Consider the following 17,175-nt stretch of genomic DNA (forward strand, 5'->3'; position numbering starts at 1 on the left):
GGAGCACCACTAAAACCTTTGTGAGGTAAGTTAAACAAAAGAAAACATTTTGCTAAGACATAGCTCCCTTCTGTTACTTCTTTCTTTTGCTACATAATTTGAGAAGGTGTGTCCAACTCTGTTCACTGGTATTCCTTATCCTGCATATTTACCATCTGTTTCTGCTCCACCTGAAACTTATCAGATAAATTAAGCTTTTTTATCCAGGAACTTCATGACCAGCTCTGTATTGCGTGCATATTGTTATCACTGTATATTAGGGTTCAACAATTAATATAAATAGTGCCAAGTGCACTATCCAAATCACAGAAACTGCAATTTTTTGTATTATTTGTTCCCATCAATATTCAGGAACGTCTTAATTGCTGAAGTCCTGAATGAAAAGCTAGACACCACCAAGATGGTTACAGTCCGCTTCTCAGTTTGAGGCTTGTGTGGCAACAATTACCAGTAAGGTGAAAGAAGCCCTTGGACAACAGGAGTAATTTATTTTGACAGATAGTCAGGGCAACGAAATAATTGACTCTGATGGTACTAGAGGTATGTTTTAAATCATTGCTGTGTAAATTTTATTTTCTGCAGCTGCATTAGGAAATTAAGTGCACTAATAGTCCACACATTTAGCATCTATTAAAGTACATTTTGCAGTAATAGCTTTCTTGGGTGCTTCAAATCTATTTTTAGTGTCCTATTTTTAAAATTCCAGTACAGTACAGTACTTTTTGTGTACTTAGTCCATCACTGGCATAGTTGGCGATACCACCACCTGTATTTATCTGGCATATCTTTCAGTAACATTAATCAGATAGAACAGTGCCTCCTGAAAAACCTTATGGTCATTGTTAACCACTTTTCCAAAAGAAGAGACATATCTGGAAACCTCTCTCTCACATCGGTCTTGCTCTGATGAAAAGGGGTCAGAGCCAAAAGCAGATACCCAAGTCAGGGAGGACCCCAACTCCTGCTCATACATGTGTGCTGCCTCAGCAGCATTGGGCAGCAGCTCTGTGTGAATTCTTGCTGGACAACGATCACCTGTTGGTTTGGTATCCCTCTGCCTAAAATTATTTGTATTAGTTTTGGCAAAATTGACAATTGTTGTAAAGCTCCATACATACAAATACTAGCATGGCCTACCTGGTATCCTATGGGCATTCCATGACTGTACAACCCTGCCAAGTCCAATCTGACTCACTTGACATGCAAGGTTGGAGACACAAAATTTGGTTACATTATCCTGGATGTCAAGCAGCTGTTGATCAAGCAGGTGAACCAGGGCCTGTTTTAGTGGATAGCTCACCCGATTGTTGACCTCTAGCCAAATTCTTTCCACACGAAGGTTCTGTTAAAACACAATAAAAACATTTTTAAGACTGATTGGAAACACTTCAGATCAGAAAACCCAAATCAGAAAAAGATGGTCTGGGGTGTAAAATACAGGTATACACAGTAGTTGACAGCATTAATGTAGAAATGTCCTTTGATCTTCAGTTATGTTGCAGACAGTTTTGAAGTCAAAGTATTTAAGCTTTCAGTTGATATGTAACAACAAACAAATTCCTTATCCTAAGATATTGGGACATCCAATACCATTTAGCACAAGTAATGAGATGAAAAATTAAAAAAATGATGCTCTAGGTAATCAGCTGATTTCAGCAGTGATTGTACAAGTTAACATTGCAAGCAATCAAATCAGCCATCGAGGTCATGGTTATCCAAGGCAGGTTGAGTAGAAGCCTGCAGTGTGGAACAGGCTTAATGCTTTGCCTTCCCTTTTGGAAAAATCCAAAGGACTTGTTCCATATGGTACAGGTTTTACTAGTCGAGAAACTGAGATTCCCTGTCATGTCTTTTGAAAGGTGTTGCAGGATAGATAATTACTATCAACCATCTATTGACTTGTGATTTCAAATATTTTCACTGGAAATTCTACTTGTAATGTTACTCATTATCTTATTTGAGTAATCAGTAGGACAACATTCACCCTTGAAGAAGTTGTCTGTACATAAGGCAGCCTGTTGATGTTATGTATGTGTTGAGACAGCTTTTCTTGCATGTACAGGGTCAAGTAAAACTCCCTGCCATGATCCACTCTAATTTGGTCCCACATGCCATTGTTGACAACTGCTTTCCTGTAATAGAAAATGTGTAGATTATATTGATATAATATTCACATTAGCACATACTGCTTGTAATGTAAAAACACTGATACTGTATAATGATCCCACACAGTGCGTTTAATTTACTGCTACTGTTATTAATCTTGACTTGCCTATTAACTTTTTCATAAACAATAAGGTTGTTTATGAAGGACCGGTTTCCTTTTGGTCCTATGACAGGAACACAGAATCTTCTGACAGACATGTCCGAGCTTCTCGGGACACATCTCTGAGGCAGCGCGCTGGAAATCTCAGCATGCGTTCGACCATCTTCAAAAAACTGGCGAATTAAGTTGGAATATTCGTCCAGTCCGGCCATGTCACTACCATCGACCGTTAATAAATATACAGTCTATGAACACTATCTTTTGTCTCAACTTGTTTTTTTGGGCACATTCTGATCCTATAGTTAAGGTCATATCCGGGTCATGCATCTTGCGTCAAATAAAAAATAAAAATTGGATGAAACGGGGTGAACGCTTGTTATCTGTTTTTCCATTTGAGCAAAACATTGTAAATTGGAAAAGAATATTGAGGAAACAAGACATTTATTTGTTTTTTGAGTTTTGGTTTTATTTTGAAAAACAAATGAACGAGATGATACAGGGATTTAATCTTAGCAACACATAGAATTTTTGTTTACTGTTTTTTTTCCAGTGTCTTTATTTTGATTTCTTTTTACATTTCAGTACAGTCATTTCCCTCTCTGTTCTTGTTAGGGTTAAAACCGCAAAGCAATAGGACCCTTCTATATTTGTCTGTTTCAGATATTATTATTATTTGTTGTCTGCCGCGCCGGCTCAAATTCCACTGAGCTGGAATGAGCTAGAAACATGAAACTTGAGGGAATAACTGAAAATGATGTGCATGTGCTTCTATAGAAATGTGAACCAAATCAATCACATGGTGGCGCTGTAATTAAGGCTTCGAAATGCAAACTTTGAAAGACCATGCCCCCCACATCATTAGTCCGATTGAGGACAGGTAACCTTAACACAGCTGCATCTAAACACAAATGTAGCTGTGTTAAGGTTACTTAATTTGCTGCACAAAAAGCCTCAAGAATCATAAAACAAATTTTCAGTGGATCATCAATGGATCAATGTTCAACTGCCCCAGATATGCCCAGAAAGTCTTCTATACATACAATACTAGGAGTAGCTACCAGCAAAAGATTGGTGGCATTACACACATTTTACTATAAATCAAATATTCATTGTCCAATCATTAAATATCTCTCAGGATTTGTCCTCATATGAATCTGAACCACACCTTGAAAGTTACATTCAAAAGGGCGCTATGCAAACAACCTGCAGGTGATTTAGCGCAAATCAGGCTATAAATGACTAAATGTTTGTCCAATCAACACAAAACTTCCAGGAAATGTCTACATAATGACCTCACACATACAAAGCAAGTCTCATTTAAATTGACCGCTATGGGGCACTTTAAATGCACAAGAACTGGACATGCAATAAAGCAAAATCAAGGTTTGAGTTTGCAATCGCAGTTTACAGCTTTATTAGCACTTGTTCTTCTGTTGGTCATCTGCTTTTCTCAAATTGACGTGAGCTGGACTGAGCTACATATCACACTGAATTGAAAATACAGGTTTTTGACAAATAATTTTTAGGAATTTTAAACAAAGTGCACTGTTTTTCCAATCATTACTTAGCTTGCAGGTTATGTTTTATAACGACGTTGGACCACATGTGTGAAATTAATATGAAGAAAACATTATTGAGAAAATTTAGATTTACTATTGCAATTGCTATTTAGAAAAAAGATTTGAACCTGCAAATCGCCACTATTTTACTGGAAATGTTTTTGGACATATTATACTTTCATTCTTGTGGAATTGTTGGTAAAATGATGGAGATGGTTAAATTGCCTAAACTTTTGCTGCTTATAAATTGGATGACACATGCATTAAAAATGGAACACCACAAGGAAGCGTAATCACTCTGGTGCCCTTCAATGTCATGGTAAATTATATCTTTAAAGACGTTGGACCGGGGTTTGGCAGATGATGGAACAGTTTGGAAAAGAGGTAAAAATGTCAAACACATACAAGAGGTATAAATAAAATAATGAACAAGTGATTAACAAACATTTCCCATAATATAAAAAAATTAACAAATAGCAATAAAACCATAGTTTGTGGGACCCTTAGGGTCTCTGGGAGTGCATTACAGAGCCGTGGGGTGACTGCCTGGAAGGCCCTGTCTCCCATAGTAGAGAGTTTAGTCCTTGGTTGGTGCAGGCAGTAGGTCGAGATGGAGGAGTGGAGGTTTTGTGAAGTGGTTTGTGTGGGGTGAGGAGTTCACTGAGGTAGGCAGGGGCAGTTCCATGTATGCACGGGTGGGTTAGGAAACAGATTTTGTACTGGATTCTGTGTTTAATGATATGATCATATTTGCGCCGTCAGGACCCGGGAAGCGCAATTCTGAATATGCTGGAGCTTTTTCAGGCTCCTGCCAGGGATCCCAACGAGGAGGGCATTACAGGTTGAGGCTGGGGCATTGTGGATTGGCATGGGACTTGATGGGCTTTAAGGAACATGTAAACAACAAAATACATCTACTAATTTCACAGAAGAAGGAGATGATATACAGCAGTGAAAAGCCTGAACACAAAAGAATATAATTGAAAACCCTGTTAAATCTTACAGAGAACCCAACTGGGACTATCAAAGCTGTTGTAGAACACAACACAACCGGAGTTTTGCTTGGAAATAGGATCCTAAATGGTAATACATAGTTTGCCCTATGGGTGGCAGCATTGTGCCGTAAAGGCATCTAGAAATCTGGAAATTAGAAGAAGAAGAAGATTCCATGGTGTTTTTTGGATTGATTGCTCTGGATCTAGCTAGCCTGTCAAAACTACATTTAAACGAAAGCAACGTGGGATAAAGTCAGTGGAATGTGCCTTACATATTGTCGTGTAAAATGTATTGGACTACGAGATAAATTGAGTAGCTTGTAACTAATAGCTAATAAAAATAAGGTTATTTAGGCTATTAGCAAGGCTAGCTACATCAGTAACCTACAAGAAGGCATAGTTAGCTAGCTAGCTAAACTCGTAATGTAAGACAGTGGTCAATAATAATAAACAGTTCCAATGTATGGTAACATTAGATATTAAATTTGTTAATAACATTATGGTACGTTGGCGTATGGAAAGCATAAGTTTGTATTTTTCACTATCGAACACTAACGCTAGCTAATGACATGATCCTATAACGTTAGCTAACGCTAAGCTTAAAGGTGAATTGGCAAAGTTAGCTACTTCTATCTTGGTGTATCAGGTCCACATTATTGTTATATATAGTTTCATTGTCAATGTTTGTTGTTGGTTATTAAGTAGATTTACATTTACCAACTTATTCTCCCGTAAACTGTTCGTTGACAGAGCAGTGAACGCATCACTGTTAGCATACAAGTAACAGCTGTCAGAGTGCTAACAGCTAGCTAGCTAGCTAACATAAACAAGTAACCAGTCAACCATTCTCTTATTACATCCATGTAACGTTAACTCGCCAGTGTCAACGTTAAATGGCATTCTAGCAAAACAGCCAACAACAACAAGGTTAGCTGAAATTTATATTGTGATTTGGTTGGAAAAACCGAACATTGCACTAGATTTGCTACTACGTAATGTCTTCTTATCTCTAATGGAAGCCATAACGTTATATTTTCCAGTAGCGTTAACGTTAGCTAAGCGTTAATGTAACATTAAATTTGTTTTAAATGTAACGCTAAGTTTGCTCTTCTCCCTGCAGTGAACCTTGCTCTGTTCAAAAGCCAGATCACACACGAAACACGGGGTAGGTACCTACCTAGCTTCTGCAGAGGCGCTTTCGCGTTGTTTCTGGCTCAATTCTGGCTAGAGCTGAGATACTATATGTCCCTTGATATCAATTATAAGCCAAAATTCACTTAAGGCTCACATTTTTTTCCCGTTGCCGTCGAATAATTGCATTGGTGTAGGACGGCATTATGAGCCGATGCTAAATGTTGACATCTTAAGTGCAATACAATGTGTTTTATGTATGGTGAAACGGAATGTTATCCAACCATAGCTGCCCATTAAGAGCGGATAAATAATGCAGATTAGCGTGACCAGCTTTACATTTTTTTGTTCATACATAGTTTTTTTGTAGTTTAGCGTTAGTGCGGTGTTTCGTCCATATGAGTGGGTAGCAAAGAGCAATGATTTAATTGTATCCATCTATTGAGCCTAGTTGTGTCACAATTAGATAACAATTAACATAAGCTAGAACTTGGCATTATATCGATATTGTATATATGAGGCTAGATATTGTCTTACATTTTGGACACCGTAATATGACCCAAGTGTTGTCTTTCCTGGTTTTAAAGGGATACATTCCAGTAAAGTGATGTCACTGGCTGACTGTTGAAGCTGTACAATTGTTTGCCTTTACCCACTTAATCATTGTATCCACATTACTAATGATTATTTATCCAAAGTCTCCTTGTATAAACATTTTGTCAAAGCGTCAATGTTGCCGATATTGATGTAGTTGGTTAAAAATAATGTAATAACTGCGTAGGTAGGTAGAAAAAGGAGAAGACAGAGGGTGCAGGAGACGGTGTAGGTAGGAGTGACAGCGGGAAGCGACGGGAGAAAGACGCAGCCAAGCTGTCCTGGCCCTGGGCAAGCCAGCCTTCTTTGAGGATTCTTTATGGTTCTTTTTACATCTTTTTGTAGAATTACTTTTTTACTTCAAAGTAGGGCTGGGCAATACATTGATATTGTATTGATATTGTCATATGAGACTAGATATCTTCTTAGATTTTGGATATTGTAATATTGTAATCTGGCAAAAGTGTTAAAGGCTGCATTACAGTAAAGTGATGTACTTTTCTGAATTTACCAGACTGTACTAGTTAGTTAAGTAGTAGAGTGTTTTATAACTTGACTTTTCCCCACTTAGACATTATTTCCACATTACTGTTGATTATTTATCTAAAATCTAAGTGTGAAGATATTTTGTAAAAGCACCAATTGTGAACCCTAGAATATTGCCTCGATATTGAGGTTTTGGTCAAGAATATCGCGATATCTGATTTTCTTCCTCTTACCCAGCCTTCCTTCAAAGATATGCTACCAAAGTAATCTTTATAAGGTAAAATAAATTCATGTACTAAATTTGTGATTATTTACCTAAATAGTTCAATTTATTTCTATCTACCTTGCTGACACATCCACTAAGCTTTATAGTAATAATTGTGTAATGATGTCACACATAGGCAAATAAGTGTATGACGTCATTCAGAACCATAAAGCCCACTTTAGTCTGTTGCCCAACTGGGTAATGAAGTCTCCAAGCATTATTCAACATAAGTGAAAGTGTTGACAAGCATCAAACATGCATTTTAGATGAATAAGATGAGAGTACATCCAGTTGTTCCTCTTTTAAGAACAACCGTTAAAACAATCTTTGAATTGTATGTATGGGACATTGTGATTGAGTCTGTACACAAGTTTCAATTTTGTCCAGACCCCAGTCAACATAGTGGCCATCAGTGGAATGGCAACTCCTGGCCCTCCATGTGATGCCCTGTGGCCCAAAAAAAATGTTCCCCATAGACTTACTAGAGACATCTCCGGCAAATTTTCTTGGGGCGCTGCAACCCCCGCAAAACGACTTGTTTACTATCGGAATCTGATCTATTCGGTCCAATAACATTTGGAAAGTCTATAAGCACCCCGTGATTAAATCATTTAATCCCTATTAACCCTTGTATGGTATTTGGGTCAAATTGAACCATTTCAAATTTTTACAAGAAGAAAAATGGTACATGTACATTTTTTATACCTAAAAAAAAATCAATGGCCTTACCTTATTTTCTGTGATAAACATGCATTCCTGACTCAGTTCAGAAAATTATTCTGGATATGACCACTTATGTTTTTTCCAAGAAAAGAATGATCTCATAGTGGATTTTCAACATGAATTATAACCTTATGACAAAAACGAACCAAACTATATAATATAAAATTAGATTATAATAATAGATATATATAAAAATAGATTTCGAAGTAAAATTTTATTTCAGGCCCCAAAAGTGAAGACAACACAAGGGTTATGCACAGTACCAAACCAGAAGTAGCCAGCTTGGCCGACGGAGGTCACACTTTACACAGCAGTGGCCAGTGGTGAGGGAAGAGCCACGGGAGAACAGCGTCTGATAGGGCTGAGAGCTACCGTCTCTCTTTGACAGACTAAATTACAACACGCATATACATTAGAATTAACATTTGGTTCATAATAATTGTTTGGTGTATTTTTTTACTCACAAATATTTTAGGAATTGAGTTGCAGTCTGAATGATAAAAACTGTTGAACACAAAGAGATACCATGCTATGGCAAATTGGCATGGCATATGGTTATTTATTACTTAATAGGAGAAACTAACATGTTTAATGACAATTTCCATCTGTTGTCCCTGGGCATGTATACTGTGCACATATAATAACAATGTAAAAATTATATTACCACATTACACTTATAGAGACACCTGTAGAGGGCAGCCGCAGCGCTAACAGCAGTAAGACAGCGTTTGCTGATCTGGCATGATAGCGTCAGCTCTAATTCATTCAGATTTCCGGGGCTGATCTGCCTGGTAAATTTGCTAGCTTGCTGTTTGCAAATTACTTAAGTAGCTAACATTACGAATCAACCAACGCCAGATACACTCAGCGTAGTTAAGTTACAGCTTGCTTGCTAACCAGGCACTTACCACTTAAATATAATATAATTCTGTGGGAAACAGTGCTGTTATTTCATTAGATTAACATGACAAATTAATAAATGCTTCTAAACGTAATGTGAATAAATCTAACACATTAACTGTAAACATTTATTTCTACACATTTTTAATAGGCATTACAGGTTGTTTACCAATGAAGGCAAATCTAATTTTCCCACCTCCTTTAAGACGTCATCAGTCACTATTTTTGCACCATTTTCCTAAGTTCCTTTTTTACTGATTCAAATTCAGCCTCTGTACCTACTGTTGACTGAAGTCCAATTGGTGTTTTTGAAAGTATTTGAAGATAGTCCTTAATTTTCTTTGTACGGCTTGTTTTGTTCAGCAGGTGCTGTTCTGGTTTGATAACTGTAACTAAGACTTGCACAGGCCAAGCGAGAAATCCACTGTTCCCCTCCCCGACCTTCTGTTCCTGACCCTCTCTGAAACACATCTTTCACCATGAATGAAGTTAACATAGTCAGAGAGGGCTGGCTTCACAAAAGAGGTAAGGGACATTAGGATCAGAATGGTATTGTCATGGAAATAATTTACAGTGAAAGGTTTGGCACTGCAACTGTAATGAATGGAAACCATTTTGCTTAATTTGATCAACGTTTAGAATTATTAAATGTAGATACCAGATTTAGCCAAAGACTTCATCTTAAAGCAACACCAAAGATTCTTTTTTACCTTAAAATAATGTTTCCAAAATCGTTTAAGTGGTTCATCAACTCGTGACAGGATAAATGGTGCTTGTACATTTGCTTTGCAGCTCTCTTCCCGCTATAACAGCAGTATCGAAGTTTGCCAGATCGGGTAGCAGATTTGTAGTTTGAATGAAACAGCAGTAATGGACAATGCCACTTTCAATCTGTAGGGGGACCGAAGAGGAAAAGTGCTTTGGTGTTGCTTTAAATGCCAGTTATTATACCTTATGTTCTCAAAATTGCATCCCCTTTTTTGACCAAGGTGAATATATCAAAACATGGAGGCCCAGGTATTTTATCCTGAAGAGTGATGGTTCCTTCATTGGCTACAAGGAAAAGCCTGATCTAAACGACCAGACTTCCCCACCACTCAACAACTTCTCTGTGGCAGGTCAGTTCTCCTTATAGTAAAACAGAATTCTGAAAATTTGCCTTTCTTGATAACCTTCACTTTCTACTTTTCATAGCTAGTTTGCTGTTTTGAGTTCCATAGAGTTTTATGCCCCAGGTAACATCCTCAGCTTCTAATTTTTCATCTCATCTGATCAATCACAACACATAAAGCTGTCAAAACTGGTCAAAAATGACATTTCAATTAAATTAAATTGTATTTATAGTGTGAAATCACAACATGATTTATCTCAGGACACTTTGCATAGAGAGTAGGTCTAGCACGCACACTATAATTTACATATACCCAACAATTTTCCACGACAAAGTATTTGGTATGACAGTGGCGTGGAAAAAACTACCTTATAGGCGGAAATAGGCCACTCTACATTTGAGTGTTCCTACTAAAAACACATAGGTTTGAACAAATGGAATATCTATTTTTGCACATCATGACCATAAGATGGCAACAACGTGATACTTAACTACTTATGAATTTTTTTTTAACATAAATATGTCTTTTAAAAGATCAACATAAACTACTGTTTGGTTCTGCCGCTACTGATTCAGGCAAACACTGTTTGTTGTGGGTATCATAGCAACGTTTGAATCCGTTTTCGGGAGTTTCCGGAGCTAATCATTGTCACTCCACTCAGCAGCCCGGGAAACAAGACACGAGCACCTCTGTTGGTTTTCAGGAGCTTTAGCATTTGTGCTCAAACTGCAGACTCTAGCTACTGTACATTCACTAAACATTCTGCACTGCTAAATGTTAACTCTCCTCTGCTGCGCTTTCTTTTTTTTTCCACTTTAGCAGCATCCCCAGGAGGACCTAAAACTGTCCCACTGACATGGTATATGAGCTGGCGCAATTATTAGAAACTTCAATCAAAAATCCCATCGCTGCTGTGTCAATAGTTTTAATGTAAAATATTCAAATGCGAATATTTTGCATTTTCATGTCGTTACTTTGTTACACCTCTGGTGTGTAACGGTCTTAAATATTGTTTTTCACAGAGTGCCAGTTAATGAAGACTGAAAGACCCCGGCCCAACACATTCGTCATTCGTTGCCTACAGTGGACCACTGTCATTGAACGCACATTTCACGTGGACAGCAATGAGGAGAGGTAAGAACAGGGTAAAATATTATACCAGGCTGTGTATTATACCAAGTGTTGGATGCAATGCCTGACAATGTTTGATATTTTTGCTTTTCAGAGAGGAGTGGATGCGAGCAATCCAGTCAGTGGCAAATAGTCTGAAGATGCAGGAACAAGAGGAGGATGAACCAATGGATATGTTCGGCTCACCCAGCGAAAGCAGCCTGGAAGAGATGGAGGTGTTGATGTCCAAGAACCGCTCCAAAGTGGTAAGACAGTCAGTTGTTAGGGACTTAGAAGATAGTGACCTCAAGTTTGAGCTGATCCAAAAGACAATTTGGCAATGTGTAGTTTGTCTTTGCAAAGACATTTGAAAACACGAAAGATAAATTTGTATTTTGAGATTTTGACATTATGGTACAGTGAAGCCAGCTAAGCAGAACATTGGGTCGATTAACTGCCTCATGTTGTTTATTTCTTTCTTTCTTTATTTTATTAATTCGGTATATAAAAACAAGAATAAACAAAAAAAGAAAAGAGGAAAAAAAAAACAGGACAATTCAGGACAAGTAAGCGGTGGTTACACATTTGCTTAGCTCTAAGCCACAGCTCTACCTGGTTCTTAAAGGAGGCCAAAGTGGGATGCTCCTTTATGGTTGGAGGAAGTGTGTTCCATACTGCACTGCCTTTAATAGTGCATTATGGTTGAAGGAGGTTTTTCTGAAAGGAACCTCGCAGTCCCCATTTACAATGGCTCTTGTGATCCGAGTGTGTCTATATTTAATAAACTACTGCAGTGGATGTGGTGCCAGGCCATGAAGTACTTTATAAATTAAGCGCAAAGAGGACAATTTACAATAACTATCAAAACTCAGTAAGTTATATTTCTCTAAGATATTGCAATGATGATAAGAGAAAGGTTTTTTCATCCACAGTCTTAAGCGCCTTCTTGTACAGAAAATCGAATGGTTTTAGGGTAGTCGTACCCGACATAGATCAGTTAGTGATGCAATAGTTCACATATGAAAGTATCATTGAATGCAGAAACATCGGAGCAGCTGAATCTGATAGAGATCCTCTGATTTGTTTAAAATTATGAAGATTGAATTTGATTCTTTTGGATATCATTTTAACATGGTTTTTAAAAGTCAGTCTACAGTCTATAATCATACCTAAATATTTACATTCATTAACAACTTTCAACTCTTCTGTGCCCAACATTACCCTGCTGAGCAAGCATAACAGTAGAATATTGCTTCGACAAGTATAAACAAACAGGTTTTTTTAACATTTAAAATAAGACGATCTATTGAGCCATTTTTATATGTGTAAGAGCTTTTGAGAGAACCCGTGCTGCCTCCACAGGATCTTTTGCTTTAGTAAAAATTACAGTGTCATTGGCGTAAACATAACATTAACATGTAAACAGTATTCTGGTTAGTCATTAATTTATACAGAAAATAAAATGGGCCCTAGTACGGAGCCTTGGGAGGACTCCTACTGAACTACCAATATAGGCAGAACTAACCCCGCCCACCATAGTGCATTGTTCTCTGTGAGACAAGTATGAGTGAAGCCAGTTAATAGTTTGACCAGAAAAATTGAAATATGACAATTTAGATAGCAGAACATTGTGATTGACGAGATCAAAACCTCTTTTCAAATCCAGAAATACAGCACCAACACGTCCATTTTTATCTAGCTGACATTTAATTTTTTCCATAATCATGGCCAATACAGTCTCGGTTGAGTGATGTGGCCGGAACCCAAACTGCATGGGATTCAAAGGTGTTTGACTATTGCTGAGGAATTCAATGATTTGTTTGCTAATCCATTGTTCAATATTTTTCGAAATTTCAGGTAGAATGCTTATTGTTCTATAATTGTTCATGTCAGATTTTTCTCCAGCTTTAAATATTGAGATAACTGAGGCCAATTTCTTTATGTATGTAACTTTATGTAACTTTATAAAACTAGTTTCAAGCCCATACATATCCTTGGCTTTTTGAATTGTTTAGAGCCGGAATAATATTAATGACTTCTAGTTCTGTTATCTCTTGAATATAAATTTGGGATGATTACTGTCAGGTAAAGTAGGAACCTGCTGATCAGAACCCTCGGAAGATGGGAACTGTTTCACCAAATCTACTATTGATTTAACAAAGAAAGAAATTAAAGCCCATGTTGCAGGTTTAATTTTGCAACGAATTTGTGCAATTTGCTTGTTGATAGTAAATATTTGAGCTGCTATCCATTGTATTTGAGGGTGTTGGATATTGCAAAACTGAATATAATTCAAAACGTAGGCACAATTTTACAGTGTTTCATTTTTTCCCCACAATGCATTGCATGACGTTACGTTGGGGAGCAAACAGAGCAGCCTGCGTTGTATTTACCACTGGTCTGGCCTAATGTGGCTTTTGGTCTTTTAATATTAACAGTCTATGGTCTCAACCGAGTCAACAATCAACCTGCAGTGATGTTTGAAATGAAGACACTCATATCGTTTCTTTTCCCGGAGATCCTGCACAATACTTTTATTTATGACGTTACGTTAAATGAAGAGTAGCCCGAGTGTGCGCGGCCTGGGGGACACGTCTTACCACAAGTCGGTGTGGAAGCCAAGCTACATCTGCGGCGAGCAGTCGGCAGACCAGGGGAATAAAATTCAGATTCTCAGTTTAAGACCAAGGCTGAGCTCCATGATTTATTTTAAAATGATGCGCTTTTTTCTTGAATCAAAAATTACACTCTGTTCATTGTTGTTTAACCAAACTTTAATGTTTTCTGAAAGGACTTGTCTTTCCTATTAACCCACGTCCTAATAACAATTTAATTCAATGTGGTTTAGGGAAGGCATAAACCAACCATAGGGGTACACTGTAATACTGGTCACTTTTCTCCTACACTACATCTGGAGTAAAGCTATCTTGTCATAGAGTTGCGCAAATGTGCAGTACTAGTACCTACTGTTGCAGTGGTAACAGTAGTGGATTGATGTTTGTATCGTTTCTAACACTGCTATTATGAGGTATCACCATATCTTATTCTGTGTTCTTTAGATTATATGACATCAAGGGGAATGGCTATAATGGCCCATAATGATTGTCTTGATGCTGTCATGAGACATTTTTACAGCCTGTATGCAGTGAACTTCTTGTTTAGGGATAAAGAGCCTTTCATAAGGAGACGTTCACTCGGTGCTATTCACTGACAGTAAAAAGTAAAGTCATTGTATGCACTGCTGCGTTGCTAAATAGAGGAGATAAATGAAGGAGACTTCCCCACAATCTTGACAATTCCCCATTTGCCCTCTCACGTCGGGCAGGTCTGTAATTATTTGGCTGTTGGCCTTAACTCCTCTTCCACATCCAATTCAGTCACCGTAGTTCTAGTGCCAAGCTTCGCTCCCCATTGTGACGTCATAGCCCTTCATAAGACCAACTTCAATAACCCGCAAATACCAAAAATGACAAAAAACTAACTTTTTTAACACTATTTGAAGACATTTTAAAAAATGATATATCTTGAGCCCTTTTTGTAACAAATAATCAACAGTGGTGGTTAACCTGCAACATGGGCGTTAAGCTCTTGTGCTAGAACAACAGGGTCTCTCACCAGCAGAATGTTAATTTTTAATTCTAAGCCTTTAATTTCCTGTCAATTTATTTATGGTCTGCCATATTTGTTTACCGTTACATCCAGCGTTGTTAATAATTTTAATGAAAAAGTTTGCTTTAGCCTTTCGTAATTCAGACGTCACTTTAATTCTGGCTCTTGTAAAACTAATTCTGTCTATATTAAGTCCAGACTTAAAAGATTTTCGGAGTAATTGATCCCTTTGCTTTATTAGCTTTAAACAGCCAGGGTTAAGCCAAGGGAGAGAGTTGGACTTCTTTCTCCCATGGCGCCGCCTCCTGGAGAAAGAAAGGATAACCTCTTTGACTTCGAGAGAAATAAGTCACTTTGTCCAATTGCATGCATTGTAGTGAGACTATTATAGAGTGTTTCACTGATGTTGGCCAAAGATTACAATGCAAAAAACTTGCGCATTTATGATACACAGAACATAGAAGTCACGGTACACAGAAGTCACGGTTCGGTTCTTACCTTGGGTTCAGACATCATAGTTCGGTTCGGTAAAAGGGAGGGAAAAGTAAAACGTTTTCTTATAATTTTTTTATTGTGAATGTCCCAGGCTCTACTACCTGTCATACAGTCTCTCCCCTGAGTGTGTAAAGTAAGATGTAAACAATAAGTAACCCACATCATCTCCAGACTCCATCTGTAACTTGTAAACGAGATAAGACAATCTACTATAAAACTAAAAATACTTATTTATGAAAGTGCAAGTTACATAAAACAAATTCTACTGAGGCAAGACCTTCACCCACAAAAGATAAAAGAAAGTATTATTGCAATTAAGTGCGACAGGCATACCTTTCTAGTTTCCACTCTGTCACTCTGCTCTCTTGTGGCTCTCAGCTAGGTGAGTGCTTGTGTGCTGCTCATACAGGCCGCGTCTTTACAATTAACGCTTTTATTTTCCCCTCAAGTCAGTAAAATGAGCAATCACCATGAGTTAGCTTTCCATAGAACGCAAAGTCCAACCATCAGTCGTTAGTGAAATGGGAGGTGCAGCTGACAACTCATTCAATTCAATTCAATTTTATTCATAGTATCAAATCACAACAAGAGTTATCTCAAGACACTTTACAGATAGAGCAGGTCTAGACCACACTCCAGAATCCACAAGGACCCAACAGTTCCAGTAGTTTCCTACAGAGCAAGCAACAGTGCGACAGTGGCAAAGAAAAACTTCCTTTTAGGCAGAAACCTCGGTCAGACCCAGGCTCTTGGTAGGCGGTGTCTGACGACCAGTTGGGATTAGAATGAAGAGTTTGTTTGTTGTAGTTCTTTGTAGCATAGCAGGGCGTAGCTGGGCACCGCAAAGCGTAGCAGGATGTAACATGGCATCGCAGGAAATGTAGCGGGACCATGGACAGCTGCTACCCTGATTTTTGGCGCCTCCCTGATCCGAGGAAACATGCTGGGGGGAAAAGAACATACTCCCCAGAGCTAGGTTAGTAACTAGCATTTCTGGGACATGGATGCACAAAAATAAGAAATAAGAATAAAGAGAGGAGCCTGGTTGGGCTAGAACTCTCCCTAACCGGATCCTATCCCTCTGTCTAGCGGCGGTGGCTATAAGAGAGAGAGAGAGAGAGAGAGAGACATGACCATCCCACTGTCTAGCGGAGGTGGCTATGTGAGAGAGAGAGAGAGAGAGAGAGAGAGAGAGAGAGAGAGAGAGAGAGAGAGAGAGAGAGAGAGAGAGAGAGAGAGAGAGAGAGACATGACCACCCCACTGTCTAGCGGAGGTGGCTATGAGAGAGTTAAGGAGAGAGACATGACCATCCCACTGTCTAGCGGAGGTGGCTATGAGAGAGAGAGAGAAAGAGATACATGACCATCCCACTGTCTAGCGGAGGTGGCTATGAGAGAGTGAGAGAGAGAGGGAGAGACATGACCATCCCACTGTCTAGCTGAGGTGGCTATGAGAGAGTGAGAGAGAGAGAGAGACATGACCATCCCACTGTCTAGCGGAGGTGGCTGTGAGAGAGAGAGAATTCAATTTTATTTATATAGTGCTTAATCATAACAACATCTCTTTGCCTATAGCGGCGTAACTAAGGGATGGCTCAGGACTATCCTGAGCCAGCCCTAACTATAAGCTTTATCAAAGAGAAAAGTCTTAAGCCTACTCTTAACGGGAGAGGAGCCTGATATCTGAACGCTCTGGCTCCCGTTCTAATTTAGAGACTCTAGGAAACACCAGTTCTGGGAGCACAGCGCTCTTGTATGGTTGTAAGGTACTATGAGCTCTTTAAGATAAGATGGTGCCTGACCTTGAAGAGCTTTGTAGGTCAGGAGAAGGATTTTAAATTCTATTCTGGAATTTACAGGAAGCCAATGCAGAGAAGCTAAAACAGGAGAGATATGGTCTCTTTTCCTGGTTCCTGTCAGAACACGTGCT

At 38.5% G+C, this 17,175-nt stretch overlaps 1 protein-coding gene and 1 long non-coding RNA gene across 2 annotated transcripts in view; one reads left to right on the forward strand and one right to left on the reverse strand.

Annotated features, from left to right (window-relative positions):
- Window positions 1-1,037: 1,037 nt before the first annotated feature.
- LOC117955468 lies at window positions 1,038-2,132 on the reverse strand. Its single transcript, XR_004659050.1, has 3 exons — window positions 1,985-2,132; window positions 1,138-1,342; window positions 1,038-1,058 (listed from the first exon to the last, which is right to left on the reverse strand). It is a non-coding gene; the product is annotated as an uncharacterized LOC117955468 (long non-coding RNA).
- A 2,821-nt stretch (window positions 2,133-4,953) lies between these two features.
- LOC117955971 (RAC-beta serine/threonine-protein kinase-like) overlaps window positions 4,954-17,175 on the forward strand; it is a 21,173-nt gene continuing 8,951 nt past the window's right edge. The window contains exons 1-5 of the mRNA XM_034890779.1: window positions 4,954-5,072; window positions 9,286-9,444; window positions 9,909-10,037; window positions 11,054-11,165; window positions 11,257-11,407. Of these exons, the coding sequence (XP_034746670.1) occupies window positions 9,399-9,444; window positions 9,909-10,037; window positions 11,054-11,165; window positions 11,257-11,407 (438 nt within the window). The 5' untranslated portion in view covers window positions 4,954-5,072; window positions 9,286-9,398. The remainder of the gene's footprint in view (window positions 5,073-9,285; window positions 9,445-9,908; window positions 10,038-11,053; window positions 11,166-11,256; window positions 11,408-17,175) is intronic.

This window comes from Etheostoma cragini, chromosome 13 (assembly GCF_013103735.1).
Source record: "Etheostoma cragini isolate CJK2018 chromosome 13, CSU_Ecrag_1.0, whole genome shotgun sequence".
Classification (NCBI taxonomy): Eukaryota; Metazoa; Chordata; class Actinopteri; order Perciformes; family Percidae; genus Etheostoma; species Etheostoma cragini.